At 42.6% G+C, this 14,619-nt stretch overlaps 1 protein-coding gene across 3 annotated transcripts in view; it reads right to left on the reverse strand.

The window, feature by feature from the left end:
• Positions 1-3,498: 3,498 nt before the first annotated feature.
• Positions 3,499-14,619, reverse strand: part of SPTBN1 (spectrin, beta, non-erythrocytic 1) — a 139,004-nt gene continuing 127,883 nt past the window's right edge. For 2 of the 3 annotated variants that reach the window (XM_012649847.1, XM_012649848.1), the window contains exons 30-35: positions 13,982-14,094; positions 13,178-13,241; positions 8,437-8,675; positions 7,072-7,245; positions 5,576-5,618; positions 3,499-4,812 (exon numbers count right to left, since the gene is read on the reverse strand). In XM_012649847.1, coding sequence (XP_012505301.1) covers positions 4,594-4,812; positions 5,576-5,618; positions 7,072-7,245; positions 8,437-8,675; positions 13,178-13,241; positions 13,982-14,094 — 852 coding nt within the window. In that variant the 3' untranslated portion in view covers positions 3,499-4,593. Of the gene's footprint in view, positions 4,813-5,575; positions 5,619-7,071; positions 7,246-8,436; positions 8,676-10,850; positions 13,242-13,981; positions 14,095-14,619 lie in introns of those variants that run through there. The other variant, XM_012649850.1, reaches the window with a different exon arrangement.

Below are 14,619 nucleotides of genomic sequence, written 5' to 3' on the forward strand. Positions count from 1 at the left end.
TTGGGTCTATCCCTTGAAAAACTTTGAAGCTCACATTTATTTCTCTCTTGGGAAATCTTTATTCATTTTTGAAAAGAGCACGTCCCTTGAAGTGCTTGACCCAGAGAACTGGCAAAAAAAAAAAAAAAAGACTGGAGTGGAAGCCAACTTGGTACATCATGCAAGGAGTGAGCATCAGATAACCAAAATGACCAGGATCACCAACATAAGACTGGTTAAATACACAACTGTGTGTGTAGAACTAACTAGAATGAACGAGGGCTAAGAGAGCAAATAGAGCGATTTGCTCAGACGCTGCAGATACAATAAAACCAAAAAATGGGGTCAAAGAGGAAAATGGAAAGACCACATACAAAATGTTTTAAAAAATTGTTTTCAGCACTCCCAGACATTTCTTTATACCAGAGAAAGAAAGATTTGTGTTCATACAAAATTCCACACATAAATGTTTACAGCAGATCTATTCATAACAGCCCCAAACTGGAAGCAACCCAGATGTCCTTCGGTGAGCGAATGGCTGAACAAACTGTGGTACATCCGTACCATGGAACATGATTCAGCCACAAAAAGGACCAAACCGTTGATACACGCAATATTACTATGCCGAGTGGGAAAAAAAGCCAGTCCAAAAACGTGGCATATTTTGATTCCATTTACACAACTTCAAATGACAGATTTCCGTGGGTCCATAGAGCCCAGCCCATTGAAGGTACTCAATAAATATTTGTTGAAAAAACGACAAATTTCTAGCAATCCAGAAGATTGGTAGTTGCCAGGGGTTAAAGAGGGGGTGGAGGTAGAAAGTGAGTATGGTTATAAAAGGGCAACAGAGGGACTCTTGGGCCAGAAACGTTCCCTATCTTGACTATCAATGGCTATATTCTGGATGTGATATTGTACCACAGTGTTGCAAGATGTTACCACTGGGGGAAACTGGGTAAAAGAGACTGTAGTATTTCTCACAACTGCATGCCAGTCTACAAGTATAGTAAAATAAAAAGTTTAATTAAAAAGGAACTGTTCTCAGTAATTACATCTGTGGTGGTAGTATGAGTATTGCTCTTCTGAGTTTGAGTGTAATATGGAATAAAGCAAATGAGTAATTACAGGATATTCTAATGTTATGCCCCCTGTATCCTTGGGAGCCAAATTCTGAAAAAGGAGATTCTGACATAACATAGACAATGTTAAGTAAAAAACCGTGTAATTCCGAATATGAGTATCAAGAGTTACTTTTTCTTTAGCTCTATCTACCGATATGACAAGGACCAACAAGTGATGAGCATTCCTAGCACTTAGACTAGTCCTCGAATACCATTTTCCACTGTAAGAATCCAGGGTTTCTTAGACAAATAGCTGATTGCGGGTCTGGGGGCAAGAAATATTCTAGATGACCCTGGAACATCTTGTCATCCCAGATAGGGAGGAAGCTAACAGATTACTAGGGCTGTATCAAAAGGACTCTGAAACCAACCTGAAGAGGCTTCCACTAGTAAAATATGGGACAATTTTAAGTTTCAAAAAGGAAAATTTCATCGATGGATAGTGTTGGGAGATGAAAAGTCAAAGATTTCACAATGACTGTCATTGGTGAAAAAAGTCTTGCTTGAGCTTTGATGGAGTTTTTTTTTTTCTTCTTCTTTTGTTTAATACCTTTTTGGGTTATAGGCCATGCTTAGAAAGATCACTTCAAAATTAAAAAATATATTCAGCAAAAAAAGGGGTATAATTTCACTTCAAAAAAACTCTAAGGTATTTAAGCCCATGAATTCATAATGTATTAAAAATTGCTCATCTTTAGAAGATGATAGGAACCAATTCACTATAAGTAATACAAATTACATGAAAGTAATATAAATAATGTAAATAGTGGGAAAGACTCAAACATTTATCCTGCCTTTCCTAAATGGGCTGTATCACTACATGAAGGAAAATATTTAAGAATTTTAACTAACAAATGAAAAGAATGTACCCAGGGGAACTACCATAGGATCTTCATACACAACCAGTTCTAAGAATGCCAGGAACTTGGCGAGACGACAACGTGCCATCGTCCAGTCTTTGATACTGCTTCATCTACTGAAATACCATGGATTGTAAGAAGCACCATCACTCTGAGTACCATCAGGAAAACCACAGCCAATGCAACCAGACCAACACTGAGGTGCCATCAGAAGATGCATCCCAACTTGAGATGTTCAAGTGTGACAAGAAGTGGCTTTTACTCAATCAAGAATGTCACTTCACATCCTGACAGCCTTATTTTCATTGCCTCTCACGCTTCAGATTTATACATGGGGGGTCACAGTCATATCACCCATTCCTTATCACTAAAAATTGGAGTAAAATGGCACAGCACTACAGCAATAGAAACAAATGTGCACAATCCTCAAAATGAGATAGTGGAAGAATAAACGAAAAACCTAACCAAACCATCCACCATTTGCCCTGCAAGGCTTGAAGCTCATGTGTGGCCTGTAACTTCTGACAGTGAACACGTCTTGAGTGGGGTCTTCTGACACTGCTTCTCCTCTCATGGCCCATCATCTTCCACTTTCAGGCCTCAGTGGACACTTAGCAGGTGCAGCAAGAGAGCAAGTACCCCCCAACCAGGCTTCTTTACCAGAGATCTGTGAACTGCTGAAATTATGCAAAATGTTCCATGTCTATGTATCTCTCATGGGATTCTGGGATTACTGGTGTGGCCTTCCTGTCACGTGCATGGCTTTGTCAAGAATAGACTATAATTAACCAGGACCAAGGCCACATTAGGAATGGTCTTTGTGGAATAACTTACCAGATATCCAAAATGCTAACATCCACTGCTGCTTTATGCAAGAAAATATGCACATGGTACAAAGTCATTGTACCCAGATAACACAGGACAAGTATATCACCTATAAATAACTCATGATTCTATGCTAGGGTTAGCAAACTGTCGCCCATAGGCCAAATCTGGCCTGTTGCCTGTTTTTTTGTATGATCTGTGTAAAAAAGACCTTACATTTTGAATATTTAAAAAAAAAATCAAAAGAATATTGTGTGACATGTGAAAATTAAATGAAATTCAAATTTGTGTCCCTGAATACAGTTGAATTGGAACACACAGCCATGCCTATTTCATTTACATACTGTCAACAGCTACCTTTGCACTATACAATAGCAGAGTTGAGCAACAGAGACAACACAAAGCCTAAAATACTTACTAAATCTCTAAAACTTTACAGAAAAAGGGGGCCAACCCCTGCCTCAGAGCTCAGGTTTGGCCAGCTCTCTGATAACTCTTTAATAAAAGATAAAATGTGAATGTGTAACTAAAAACAGTCCCATTTGTTGCCCTGTCTGCTGTAGTTTTCAAAGTTGGTGCACCACAGGTGCACAAAAATGCAGAAGGGAACCCAGACTGACAGTATGTTTCCTGTTGGCCATTTCTCCCTTTGCAATTTCCCTACTTGGCATGAATGCGCAGTGGAGGAAAAAAACCAATACTCGCCATGCTAGATTTAAAAGCATTTAATGACATAGCATATATTTAACAGATAGGGCACAAGTTGAGAGGTACAGGTCGTACGACTGAGCACCAGGCCTGAGCGACCACCTCCCTGTTCAGGCCCAGCCTCTGAAGTTCATTCCTATCAATGTCATTTTGATTGTGCAGTAGGATGAAAATTTGTCATTACAATAGTTACAGTGACAGAGAAATGCACACTATGTATCAAATAGCAAGGTAATGAAGCAAATTATAACACAGTGTGGCAACGCACGAGCAAGTAACCATTAGAGTAACATTACTTTGTCCAGTAAATGCTTCAGTTCCACCACTTGTACACTTACCAATGATTTAAAGGGTTTATTATACATCTAGTTTTATTATACTTTGTACTAGAATTATCTCAAACATACAATATAATGTATTTCAGCAAAAAAAAAATTGAAATTACAGATTATTTAAAACAGTATCAGTTTTCTATATTCCTTCTGGTATACCGACATTCTTAACCGTCGTAGCAGTTGATGCAGAAAAGCCGCATGTCGTGTGTTAGTAAGTGATGCCAGATACAAATGGTCTGTAGAGTTAAATGGAGCTGCACTATGGCTGCAGCGAGATCATAATACACGATCTGTTTAATAAAGGTTAGACCCATCGTGGGCACTTCTAATCGTCAAGACTCAGGGTAACCACCGGAAGTAAATGAAAGAGAATGGTGTCAGGAAATTGGTACGTTTTGTCTCTGGTGAGCTGAGCACAGGAAATATTGTTTAAGCACCGCTGCCTTGCATACCAACAGCACTAGAGGCGGGTTATTTCCAACACAGCCTCACAAAATTGAGGAACAGTTTAAATACTGAGATCTAATCTATATAATTTCATTAAAAAAATCTGGCCTTCCCTCTGCACCTCAAACTTTTGGAACTTGGAGATAAAGTGTTTAGGTGTGTTTCCCCCACCCCCCAGAAATGCTCTATAAATTAAAAAAAAAAAATCAACCACATTGAGGAACATTAGGCACAGAGAGTAATGTGTTGGTTCTGAGCTTGCATGCTGGAATTTCACTGAAAAGGTAAGAGAAGGGCAGGAGGAAGGAAAGGAGTTCACTTCTTTTTGCCAAAAAGGCTGAACCGCTTCTCTTTGTCTTTCTCTTTGTCCTTCTCCCGCTTGCCGGGACTGGACTCGCTGGTGATGGTGACGACGCTGGTGGGTAAGGTCTGCGCCCGGCTGGATGCTGGCGTACTCTGGGTGCTGGCAGACACCTCGTGCTTATCAGAGGAGATGGCGGAGGAGATGGCCTGGATCCATGTGTTCATTTCCTCCTGGACAGAGGAGGGGGCACAGGTGAGACCCGACTAGGAGGTGTGGCCCTGAGGCATTCTGGCTCCACCTGGGTGACTGTCCGGGCCTCTGTTAGTAAGAAGGCTTGGGAACGGCACATCTGGCTAACTGAGGGGTAAGCAGAGTCACTTCTGGGCACTGTCCCCAAATGCACCTCTGCTTTATCAATACAGGAGAGTGAGCAAGGTTTGAACTCTCACAAGAATTCAGTTTTACGGTACTTGAAGGTCATCACTCTGGTATAAGGTCCTACAAATCTGTAAGATGGGTCTCAATCTGTGGGATGTCAGATCCCACCACAGAGGGTGCTTTTTCAAATTTAAGGTGTTATATACATTGTTTTTTCATCAACTGACCCTCCTTTCTCAAGGTGGAGTACAACCATGAAATGGCTGATACAGGTAGGAAGGGGCAGTGGGGAGGCCACTGACTGCGTATCAGGACCCGTGTCCAGTCCTGAGACCACTCTGCTGTGTCTCGCCCACTGGGGGATGGGCAAAGTGTTCCTCCATCAACTCCTAGGGACCCTGCACCAGCCCCCTCCCTCGGTCAGGGAGAGTGAGATGATAGTCACTGTCTCCTAGAGACAGACAGAACTGAACACCGCGTATTAGTAACCATGGAGCCCAGTGACAGAAGCCATCACTGGTCATTACATGAATTAACACTATGAATAAAGTCTATCACCTCACAAACACTTGAAAACTCCTATGTATTTGAGATAAATAAAATTTAGAAACTTACATCATCTTTGGCTTGGAAAAGGTATTCGTTGCCATCATTTAATCTGTAATTTCAAGGAAGAAAGTAAGTCATGATTTAACTTCAGAAAAATAAAAACCCTCAACTCCCAAATCCTTTGTGAAACAGACGAAGACCACAGGAATCACATCAGAATGTCAAAGAGATCTCTACATACATCACCACCCATGCCTGCAAAGGCCCAGCAACGGCCCCCTGGATATCAAGAAGCCATATAGTTGCACCAATATAATATACACAGGCAGCTTGGTGCTTCAATCCACTGGAATGATCAAATAGCCCTGAACACAGCATTTGGCTTTGTTGTGGCAAAGACCACTTGGATGCCTAATCAATGGTCTGAATTGAATCCAGGAGAAAGCCCTTTTGAAATTCTGCTACTGAGCTTGTATCCCCTACATGTCCAAATTCCAGAGTCTCAGAATAGACATACAGAAAAGGTCTCCTAGATTTTTCTTCTAATGTATGTCTTGGAATGAAAGAAACCACACTTGCGAGGCCATCCCTGTGACTCTGCTGATGTCATGAGGAAGAGGGTATTGCTGGTGTGGCAGACGGTAACTGCCCTGTGCCAATACCCCGTCTCCCTAAAGCAACAGGAAGGGAGTACAAAGGGGAAAGCAGCCGAGGAGTCAAGCTGTCTGTGCCTTGTCTTACAAAATGTGAAGTGTTCCAAGGCCTACACTGCACACCAGTAGGGCTTAATAAATCACACCATTTGAAACTCTCCTCCTAATGTCCTTGGCCTAGTCCAACTGGCATGAAACACACACATTAACTGAAGACCAGAGCTTTTCAGATCCCAAAGCAAAAGAGCAAAATCAGTATTAAGCTAATGCCCTAACCACTGAAATGTTTTTTACATTTTTAAAAGATAAAATAATTTTTCTGCCCACTTTCAAGTATGGGGAGAACTTCTGAGCTTGGATCCACTCCGTAGGGAGGTGTGTATGTCCTACAGGGTAGAGACATCTGGAACTAGATGGTTCCAGCGGCAGCTGGAACATCCGCTGGAGAGTCAGGGGAGGACAGGACCCAGGCCCCATCTAAGCATTTCCTGTTTGTCTCCATCTGGCTCCAGGATGACTCACTTGACCCATCTCCAGATAAGTCATGAGCAAAGAATAGCATCTCCTGGGATAAGCTGAAAAGATGGGGAAACTATTTTTCTAAGCTTCCCTTAAACTGAGAAATGTGAATAGTTCACCTTAAGTCTTAGGGAACAGTTAGTTCCAGGTTATAAAAATGAAAGTTCCTTTTTCTTCAATGCTCACCTGCACTGTTAACGACAGGGAAACTAATAGCTGATCATAGTCCCCAAAGACCCAGCAATCCTGAGACATGTGCCAAGCTGTTTTTCATTTCATTGGGGATTTAAAATGACAGAGGAAAGAACTAATCACAGTGTCTAAAGAAACCAACCCCTAGAGCAAAAATAAACCCATTCTCTGCCAGCCGTGAAGCACAGCAACTCTCACCTTAGCTTGAATACATGTTTCTTCTTTTTGTAATCAAGGGCCACTTCACAGACGGCTTCTTTCAAACTTACAGGGACCTCGCTGTGGTAGGGAATTCCGGAAGCAGCAGTCTTTGCATCTTTGTAGAAACCCATTTCTTGGTTATTTATGACACAATAAACATTGTGCCAGGACCTGAGCAGTAAAGAAAGGGATATCAAGGCTCTACATCACACTCCCTTAAAGAAGTACAAATTTGATCAATATGGAAATGAGCCTCACACAACGTGGTATGACTCGTATTAACAGTCCTTCCTAAATTCTGCCAACACTCACAATGGAATAAAATTCCTCCATGGAGATTCCTGGGACAGGACATGTGTTGCCAGAGTGGCAGGTTTGAGTGCTACAGCCTTCTCTGAATTGGGGGAAAAAGACAGTACCCTCTTCTAGTAAAGAGAGGCACCCTTAGCTCATTTTCTTCAGTGTTTGGTACTCTTTGCTGTAGTCCCCTCTTATGGTATGGGCACAGGCCAGGCTCCTTCCTTGTTTGAAACATGACTCCTCAAACAGGAGCTCTTCCAGCCTTGGCTTCATTCTTTATGTAGCCTGGCAACTTGATGCGGAGGCAGATTCAGGGACATCAGCACTTACGGTACCTTTGGGTAAATCAGAATAAGGGGGTTTTTTCCCTATAATATGGCAAACTGTCATAATATACTAATTTTATTAGAACACCTGCCTGTATTAACACATAAATCCCTGTCATCTCAGTGTGAACAGTAGTGCTTGGATGGCGTGATCCCCTTCTATGCAACATAACCTGCACAACTGTGCATGGTCCCAGGTAGTTTGGTTTACTGGTTAAGCACACAGACTTTGGAGTCAGAGAGGGGTTTCATTCCAGCTTTGCCATTTACTAGCTTTCTACAGAAAATGAGCTTTTTAAACCTCTCAGAGCCTCCGTTCTGTCATCTGTTAAATAATAAAATTAGGGCTATTAGGAGATAATGAATATATATAAAGTATGACATGGAGATAAGGCCAGGGGAAATGGTGGATGTCTTTTTAAAAACCCCATAAGAGGTCCTACAATGAAATCGTTTCACTTCAGACTCCTCAACCTCCATTTAGCAAATTCCTTCTCAGGATGAACTACTAAGGCCCTTTCCTGCTACTCCCATCCACACTTAGCTCTTCTCTCAGTGAATAAGCTACACTCTACTCCCGCTTGCTAACATCAGTCCCAGGAAGAATGCAGTGTCCAGAAAGCTACCAAACGAAGGAAGCTACGTGAGCACACACTCCTTCCCACTCGAGAGCGGCCCACGTCACCTTTAACGGGCTGACTTCCCACCTCACTGCCCCAGCCTCTGCTGCTGTTACCTGCTTGAGGCTTTCTTATTGTGGGCCTCCCACTCGTGCTTCCGATTCAGGAAGCCTTCCATCTGGGCCGAAGGCGTCTCCTGGGTTCTGGCCGGTAAGGTGGCGGCACTCTGGGCCGGGAGGGCAGTCTTGGCTTTGCGATCAGAGGTGGGGGAGGGGATGGGGCTGGACTCTTTAGAGCTCGTCCTCTGTTCTGTAGCGCCATTGACCATTTCGCTGGTGTCCACCGTTTCTGCCACCTAGGGACAGCGGAGAGGCCATTCAGCTAACTCCGTGAGCCACAGGGGTGACCACATACGCTCTAACTGACTCGCTCACGTGGCTGTGTATAAATGCCTGGCACAGATCGAGGCAGTACAGTAAAACCATTGCACACCCCACAAAGCCAGCTGGACACCAAGGACATTAGAAGGTGGGAATGGATTAATACCCGCCCGTTTATGGGGAAATGAGAAAAGCGAAATGCCAGTATGAGTTTTACTGCACTCTACTCCTCTGATCAATCCATTTTCTCTAATATAACTCAGATCATCTCCTCTTACATTTACTTTAAAACAAAAGGACAACAGCAACAATCACACGTATTAAATATGAGAGAGAGTGGACGTTATACAGCAGCCACCTTACAACCAAGGATGCCACCAGAAGGGCTGAAGTTTAAGCGAAAGGGCATTCACAAACAGACCAACAGACAACTCTATCAGAGCTACACAGCATTCCCCCAGAATAAGACAAAGGAAAGAACCTGGGTTTCTGAAAATGCTCTCTGGCTCTCCTCCCCCGCCCCTCAACACATTGTCATAAACACATGCAGAAATTAGGATGACAATCATGCATTTCACATCTATCATCCCAGTTAGACTTTGGAACTTAAGAGCTGGAAGGAAATGAGGCAAGTCAACAAACATCAATTTAACCACATCTGCCGAAGTTTGTATCGTGAGTGGGTTGTAGTTTGTGTTAAAGGAGCTGGAAAAGCCAATCACAGTCACTCAACACCACACGGCTATTTACCCCCAAACAAAGACAGAACCAGGGCCTTCCCCATCACGGGTTGGTTGATCACGGTGCCTTGCTGCACTGAGACGAGAAAGCCCAGAGACCGCCAGGCTTCCAGCGGCTCTGACCCTTCAGGCTGGAGACGTCTTCCGGAGCGTTCCTTCCCAAGCTCATTTAAATTGTAACCCTCATGGCTTTTCGGCTTTGGAAATGTAGTAGGGTCTTGATTCATTATCACTTTCAGCCTGTGTACCATCAACTGTGTACCATTAACTGTAGCAGCCCCTGGCTGCTACACCCAGGGTATGGGATTAGCGAGTTACTAAAGCTGGGTGTGGCTGACACTTTAGTGGGTTACAGACAACCTGCACCCCTCATACACGGACAAACATGGAGGAGTCAATGGCACGCTCGTTAGATACTTCCCCGCCACTGCTGCCCAGAACCAGTGACACCAAATGAGCAGCAACAACCTTGACAGGATAAATGGCAGACTGGCCACCACCACCTGAACACTCAGATCTGTCAACTCTCGGGAACCGGATCTCTCTTATTAGGTCTTACCTAAATGGCTGCGCTCAATGCTTGATTTTCAACAAAAATAATTTTTTTTTTTGGAAAAAGGGCTGATAAAAACTTGGGAAGGGCGGGAGAATCACAAGTTTAAGTTATGTCTATGCAAACTATCACAATTATCATTACGGTTTAGGGTGAGGCTAGAGGCTATGCAATTTAAAGGTGTTTTTGACTGGAACACTTTGTCTTCATGGCAATGTGGAAAATGGATTATTAGGGCAGAAAGACACCAGCAAGTGGGTGGGGGCGGTGGTGGTGTAGGGGTGTGTGTGCATGGGGATTATCCAGGCCTTGCAAGTGACAGCCTGTAGACATGTGCTTATGAATAACAGCCTAGTTAAATATTTCTCTCTCTTTTCACTTTTAAAGGAGAGTTGCAGGAGAGGAAATAACCAAAAAAACAAAACCCTGAGTCAAAAGAATGTGAGTGGATCTTAAAGTTGACAAATCTCCTTTAATGTGAGATTTCAGGAAACTTCCGGTGAGGAGGATGTGTGAGTTTGGTCTGGAAGGCCTGAGCCAGGTGTGAGTCCAGAGAGACATGGGGTTAGTATGTACAGAAACCAGGTTAAAAAAAAATTTAGTGCTGCAGGTTTGACTTGAAAGCTGCTAGTGACAGCAATGACCTGGATAGAGAGATGTTTACTTGAAAAAGGCTAAAATTTATCATACTTGGTCAGACTTCAAGGTAGATGAAGGCCAGGGAAGCCTCTTCTGAGGGAAATTCTGCAGCAAAAATTTTTTCTTTAGAGTTAGAAGGAAAGAGAAAACCCCAAACCAGTATGCAGAGGTAATTAATGTTTATGCAAATGAATCACTAACCAAGAAAACAAGGAAAATAAAAGAAACAAAATGAATTTTAATGGACATGTGCTTTAAGCATGCCAACAGACAACACACCACTAGAGACAAACATCAAAAGCAAATCGTAGTGCTATGATCAAATGATGGGTACATGTGAATAACCCCCCCCACCCGCCCCGCACCCTACATTGCTTCTCTTTAGCAATTAGTCCAGAGCACTTTAGTGGCCGGGCATGCCCGAGATACTTAAATCGGGAGGTGAACATAAATGTAACGTGACAACTAGTAGCACAGGAAACACCCGATTGGTTTTCAAAGTGCACCAAGCAACACTATTTTCAAGTTCATTAACTTGAGTCTCTGCACCATCACTCAAAACAAAAGAAAAGGCTTTTTCTTTTTTCTTCTTTCAGGGCAATCCAATTATAATTAAAATTTGTTCTGGCAAGCTACAATTTAAAAATCTAGATAAAAATAGGCATGAGAGCAAATGCTAGAAGTGTCACAGCACTGCCTTCTTGTGTGCTTATGTGGTTCTTTGGGGGGGTCTTCTAAATACAAAAAACATAAAATTGGGTATCTGTCCTGATGATACAAAATTTAAACACACACATATATATATGAAAGCATCACATATATACATACAGATCAATGACACACATAATGTAATTTGGAGCCAGAAATGTACACCACGGCTTCCTAATGACCAAAGATGAAGCAGCAGTTTTTTTCCAAAATGAATTTTGGTGTGTTGTAAGGCAGAGACTCAATAATGGTGCACACTACTCCCAGAACATAAGCAGCTTGGCATCTATCTATATACCTATCTACAGTTGCAAGTAGATAGATATGTACATAGAGATAAGGAAAAACAAACAAGATGCTATATGATGTTATCCTGACAAAAGAAAAAAAAAAAAGACATGCATCATGAAATAAAAAGACAAATTAGACTTAACTCATGGAAAACACATATCAAAACAGGTTTCTGATTCTACTAACACATCTAAATATGGCAAATGAGCAAGTGAATGTCTCACAAGGCTTTGATGTAATAATGGATTTGGTTTTGTTTTTATCCGTACCAGGAAATTACCCTTTCACCAGCTTTTACTTGTAAGGAAAAGGATTTCTAGTAAAATATTTCTAGCCCCTGCTTATAGCCTGATAAATGCCATCCTAAAAGACTCCTTCATCAGGGAATTCCATAAAAAGTCTTGAGAAAATGAATAATGAATCAGAAGATTCATCTGAGACGTACAACGGAGTTTCTGTCTACAGGACACTAAAATGACTTCTGCAGCCAGGAGGCATGCAAGTGCTCCTAAGTACGGTCCACCAAGCGCAACGTTCAAGTAATCAGGATGAACCAGAATGGCTTTTGTTCCATTTGTTTGAAAAATTAAAACAGTTTGACACCCTGAAGTCATCGACTGAATGGAGAGGCAGTGAAGTCTGGTAGGCAGGCTTCCAAAACACATTGAGAACTGCTACCACCTGCTGCATCCCTTGTCCCAGCGGTGCTGACAGTGACTAAGACACAGGCGGTGGCAGCGGTCAGTGGGCACTTTACTCCTGAGGCTGGCTGCAGCATCCGCTGCAAGTCAGCCTGCAGTTCTCAGTGCAGGACTTGGCAGAAAAAGTAAGACAGGAACTGGTTTGTAATAAATGACCCAAGGGTCTCAAAATGTTTGAGACTGTGCGCCCAAAATTAAAATAGCTTCCAGAGTATATCTGACTTCCTTTTTTTGTCATCTTCAGTAAATGAATGTATCCTTCATGGAATGTTACGCAGCTGACTGTAGGCTTTAATCTCAGTATTGAATGTCTCCTTCCTCATACACCAGTCTTCCTAGTTGCTAGTAAACGATTGCAGGTTAATAACATCTCTAAAAAGGGCTACATATAGCACAGTACTGTGCCCTGTTAGTATAACTGGATGTGTCATACCTGTTAAGATTCTAGTTTTCTTCTTCATTATGCTGTAATCTCATTTAATTTCATTTCAATTACTCATGTAAGGGTTTCGCTGTAAAATCTTAATAAAGTAAAAAGCTCACAATAAATAAACAAAAAATAAGTATGTTGCCTTAAGGCAACTGGGCATCCATCAGTTAAGAGACTCAAATAAACATGAATTAAATGCAAACAAATATGGAACCAGGGAAGGCTATGAATTAAGTAAAAATTTTTAACATTTTGGGTGAAGTGGAAGCTGAAAAGTCAAAACCAAGAGGATTTGGAAAGGGAGGTTCTTGACAAACGGTAGTGAACTTCACAGTCCAGACCATGGCTGGTCACTGGCTGTCCGTCTGCTATTAAAGTTTTTGTAGTTTTGGTAGGTTTGAGAGCGGTAACTAACCCGTGGAGATCCCTGTTCAGCCGGCAAACCGTTCTGGGAAACTTGTTCTCCTTTTGAAGTATCCCTGTTAGATGAGGCGGGGAGGGGGAAAAAAGAAGAGGGAAAGGGAGACAGAAGAAAGGGAAGGGAAGAAGAAGGAAGAAGAGAAAGAGGAAAACAGCAACAGAGGGTGGGGAGAACAACATCATTCCATTTTATTAAAAGTTTTCTCTCCGAAAAACATAAGCAACTCTTTCACATAATGTAGTTTTTAAAAAAACTTAAAACTAACTTTCAAGTATTTCAAACAGACCCTAGATAGAAATTAAGACTACAGGAATGCCCTGCCCCCTGCCTCACACCAAATAAAGGCAGCACTATAGGTGGTCGTGGAGCATTTCCCATGGCAAAATAATTAGCCTTTTGGAAAGAGAAACCTCTGCTCTTTCTGCGAAGTCACTCAGAACTTTCAAAAAGGATCACCACAAAACCACTGGCTTGAAGTCTGGGTAGTTCACGACATCCATTTAACCACAAGGAAATGCTAAGTGTTTCTGTGTGTGCGTGCACATGTGTGCAGGCAGTAGGAAGGGCACTGTCCACATTCTACTTCTACCACCTTCGGTAGCTATGTGACTGTGGACAAGTCAGTGTCCTCGAGTGTTATTCAGGGGTGACTATACAGATTCTGAAGAGTCTACAGAAGCAATCAACAGGAAGATCATTCGGGTAGGCCTAGCAAAGCAAGGCGTCCGAAAGATGCTCCATAAACCTCATTTGCCACCAAAGCTAAGAGAACAGCCTCTGGAGCTGCCCGTCACTCACCACTGCTGCTGGGACTCGGCTTCCTCTGAAACCTTTGTGCTCGGCTCGGGCGAAGGCGGCCGCCTCTTCCTCTCCTCTTCCTCTTGCTGTCTGCGCACTTCCAGTAACTCCAACTGAGGGAGAACACAGTGATGTTCAGCAGAGCCTGAAACTCTGCCTGTTTCAAGGGAAGGGGTCTGGGAACCCATGAAGTTCTCCTGTCTAGTTTTCTACACTGGACTGCACCAGACAACCAGAAGCTCTGACATTCTGAGCAGAATGGTATTAGATTCATAGGAACTGCAGCCACAACCTAAAGCCACAGGAAATGGAGCTCCATTCCATGGGCTGGCAAAATTCCTGTGAGTTGTTTTATATGTCTTCTCGGAACTTAGGTTTAATTTCTAAATTAACTATGCAGGCTCTCAACTTTGCTGAGGAGGACAGTACCTGAGCCTGGGGGCTCATGCCGGACTCCCCGGGATAGCTCAGACAAGCACCCGAGACAGAGCTGCAGTAATTCTCAAGGAAGCTGCTTGTACTGGGATTAGGGATCTGTGCTCAGCCAAAACCCAAATAACACATAAAAAAGCCACAGAATAGTCTAACTGAAATGAAGCCATTTCATGAGCAATATGCATGCACCAAAAGTACTCTGT

Source organism: Propithecus coquereli, unplaced genomic scaffold (genome assembly GCF_000956105.1).
Source record: "Propithecus coquereli isolate 6110/MARCELLA unplaced genomic scaffold, Pcoq_1.0 Scaffold305, whole genome shotgun sequence".
Classification (NCBI taxonomy): Eukaryota; Metazoa; Chordata; class Mammalia; order Primates; family Indriidae; genus Propithecus; species Propithecus coquereli.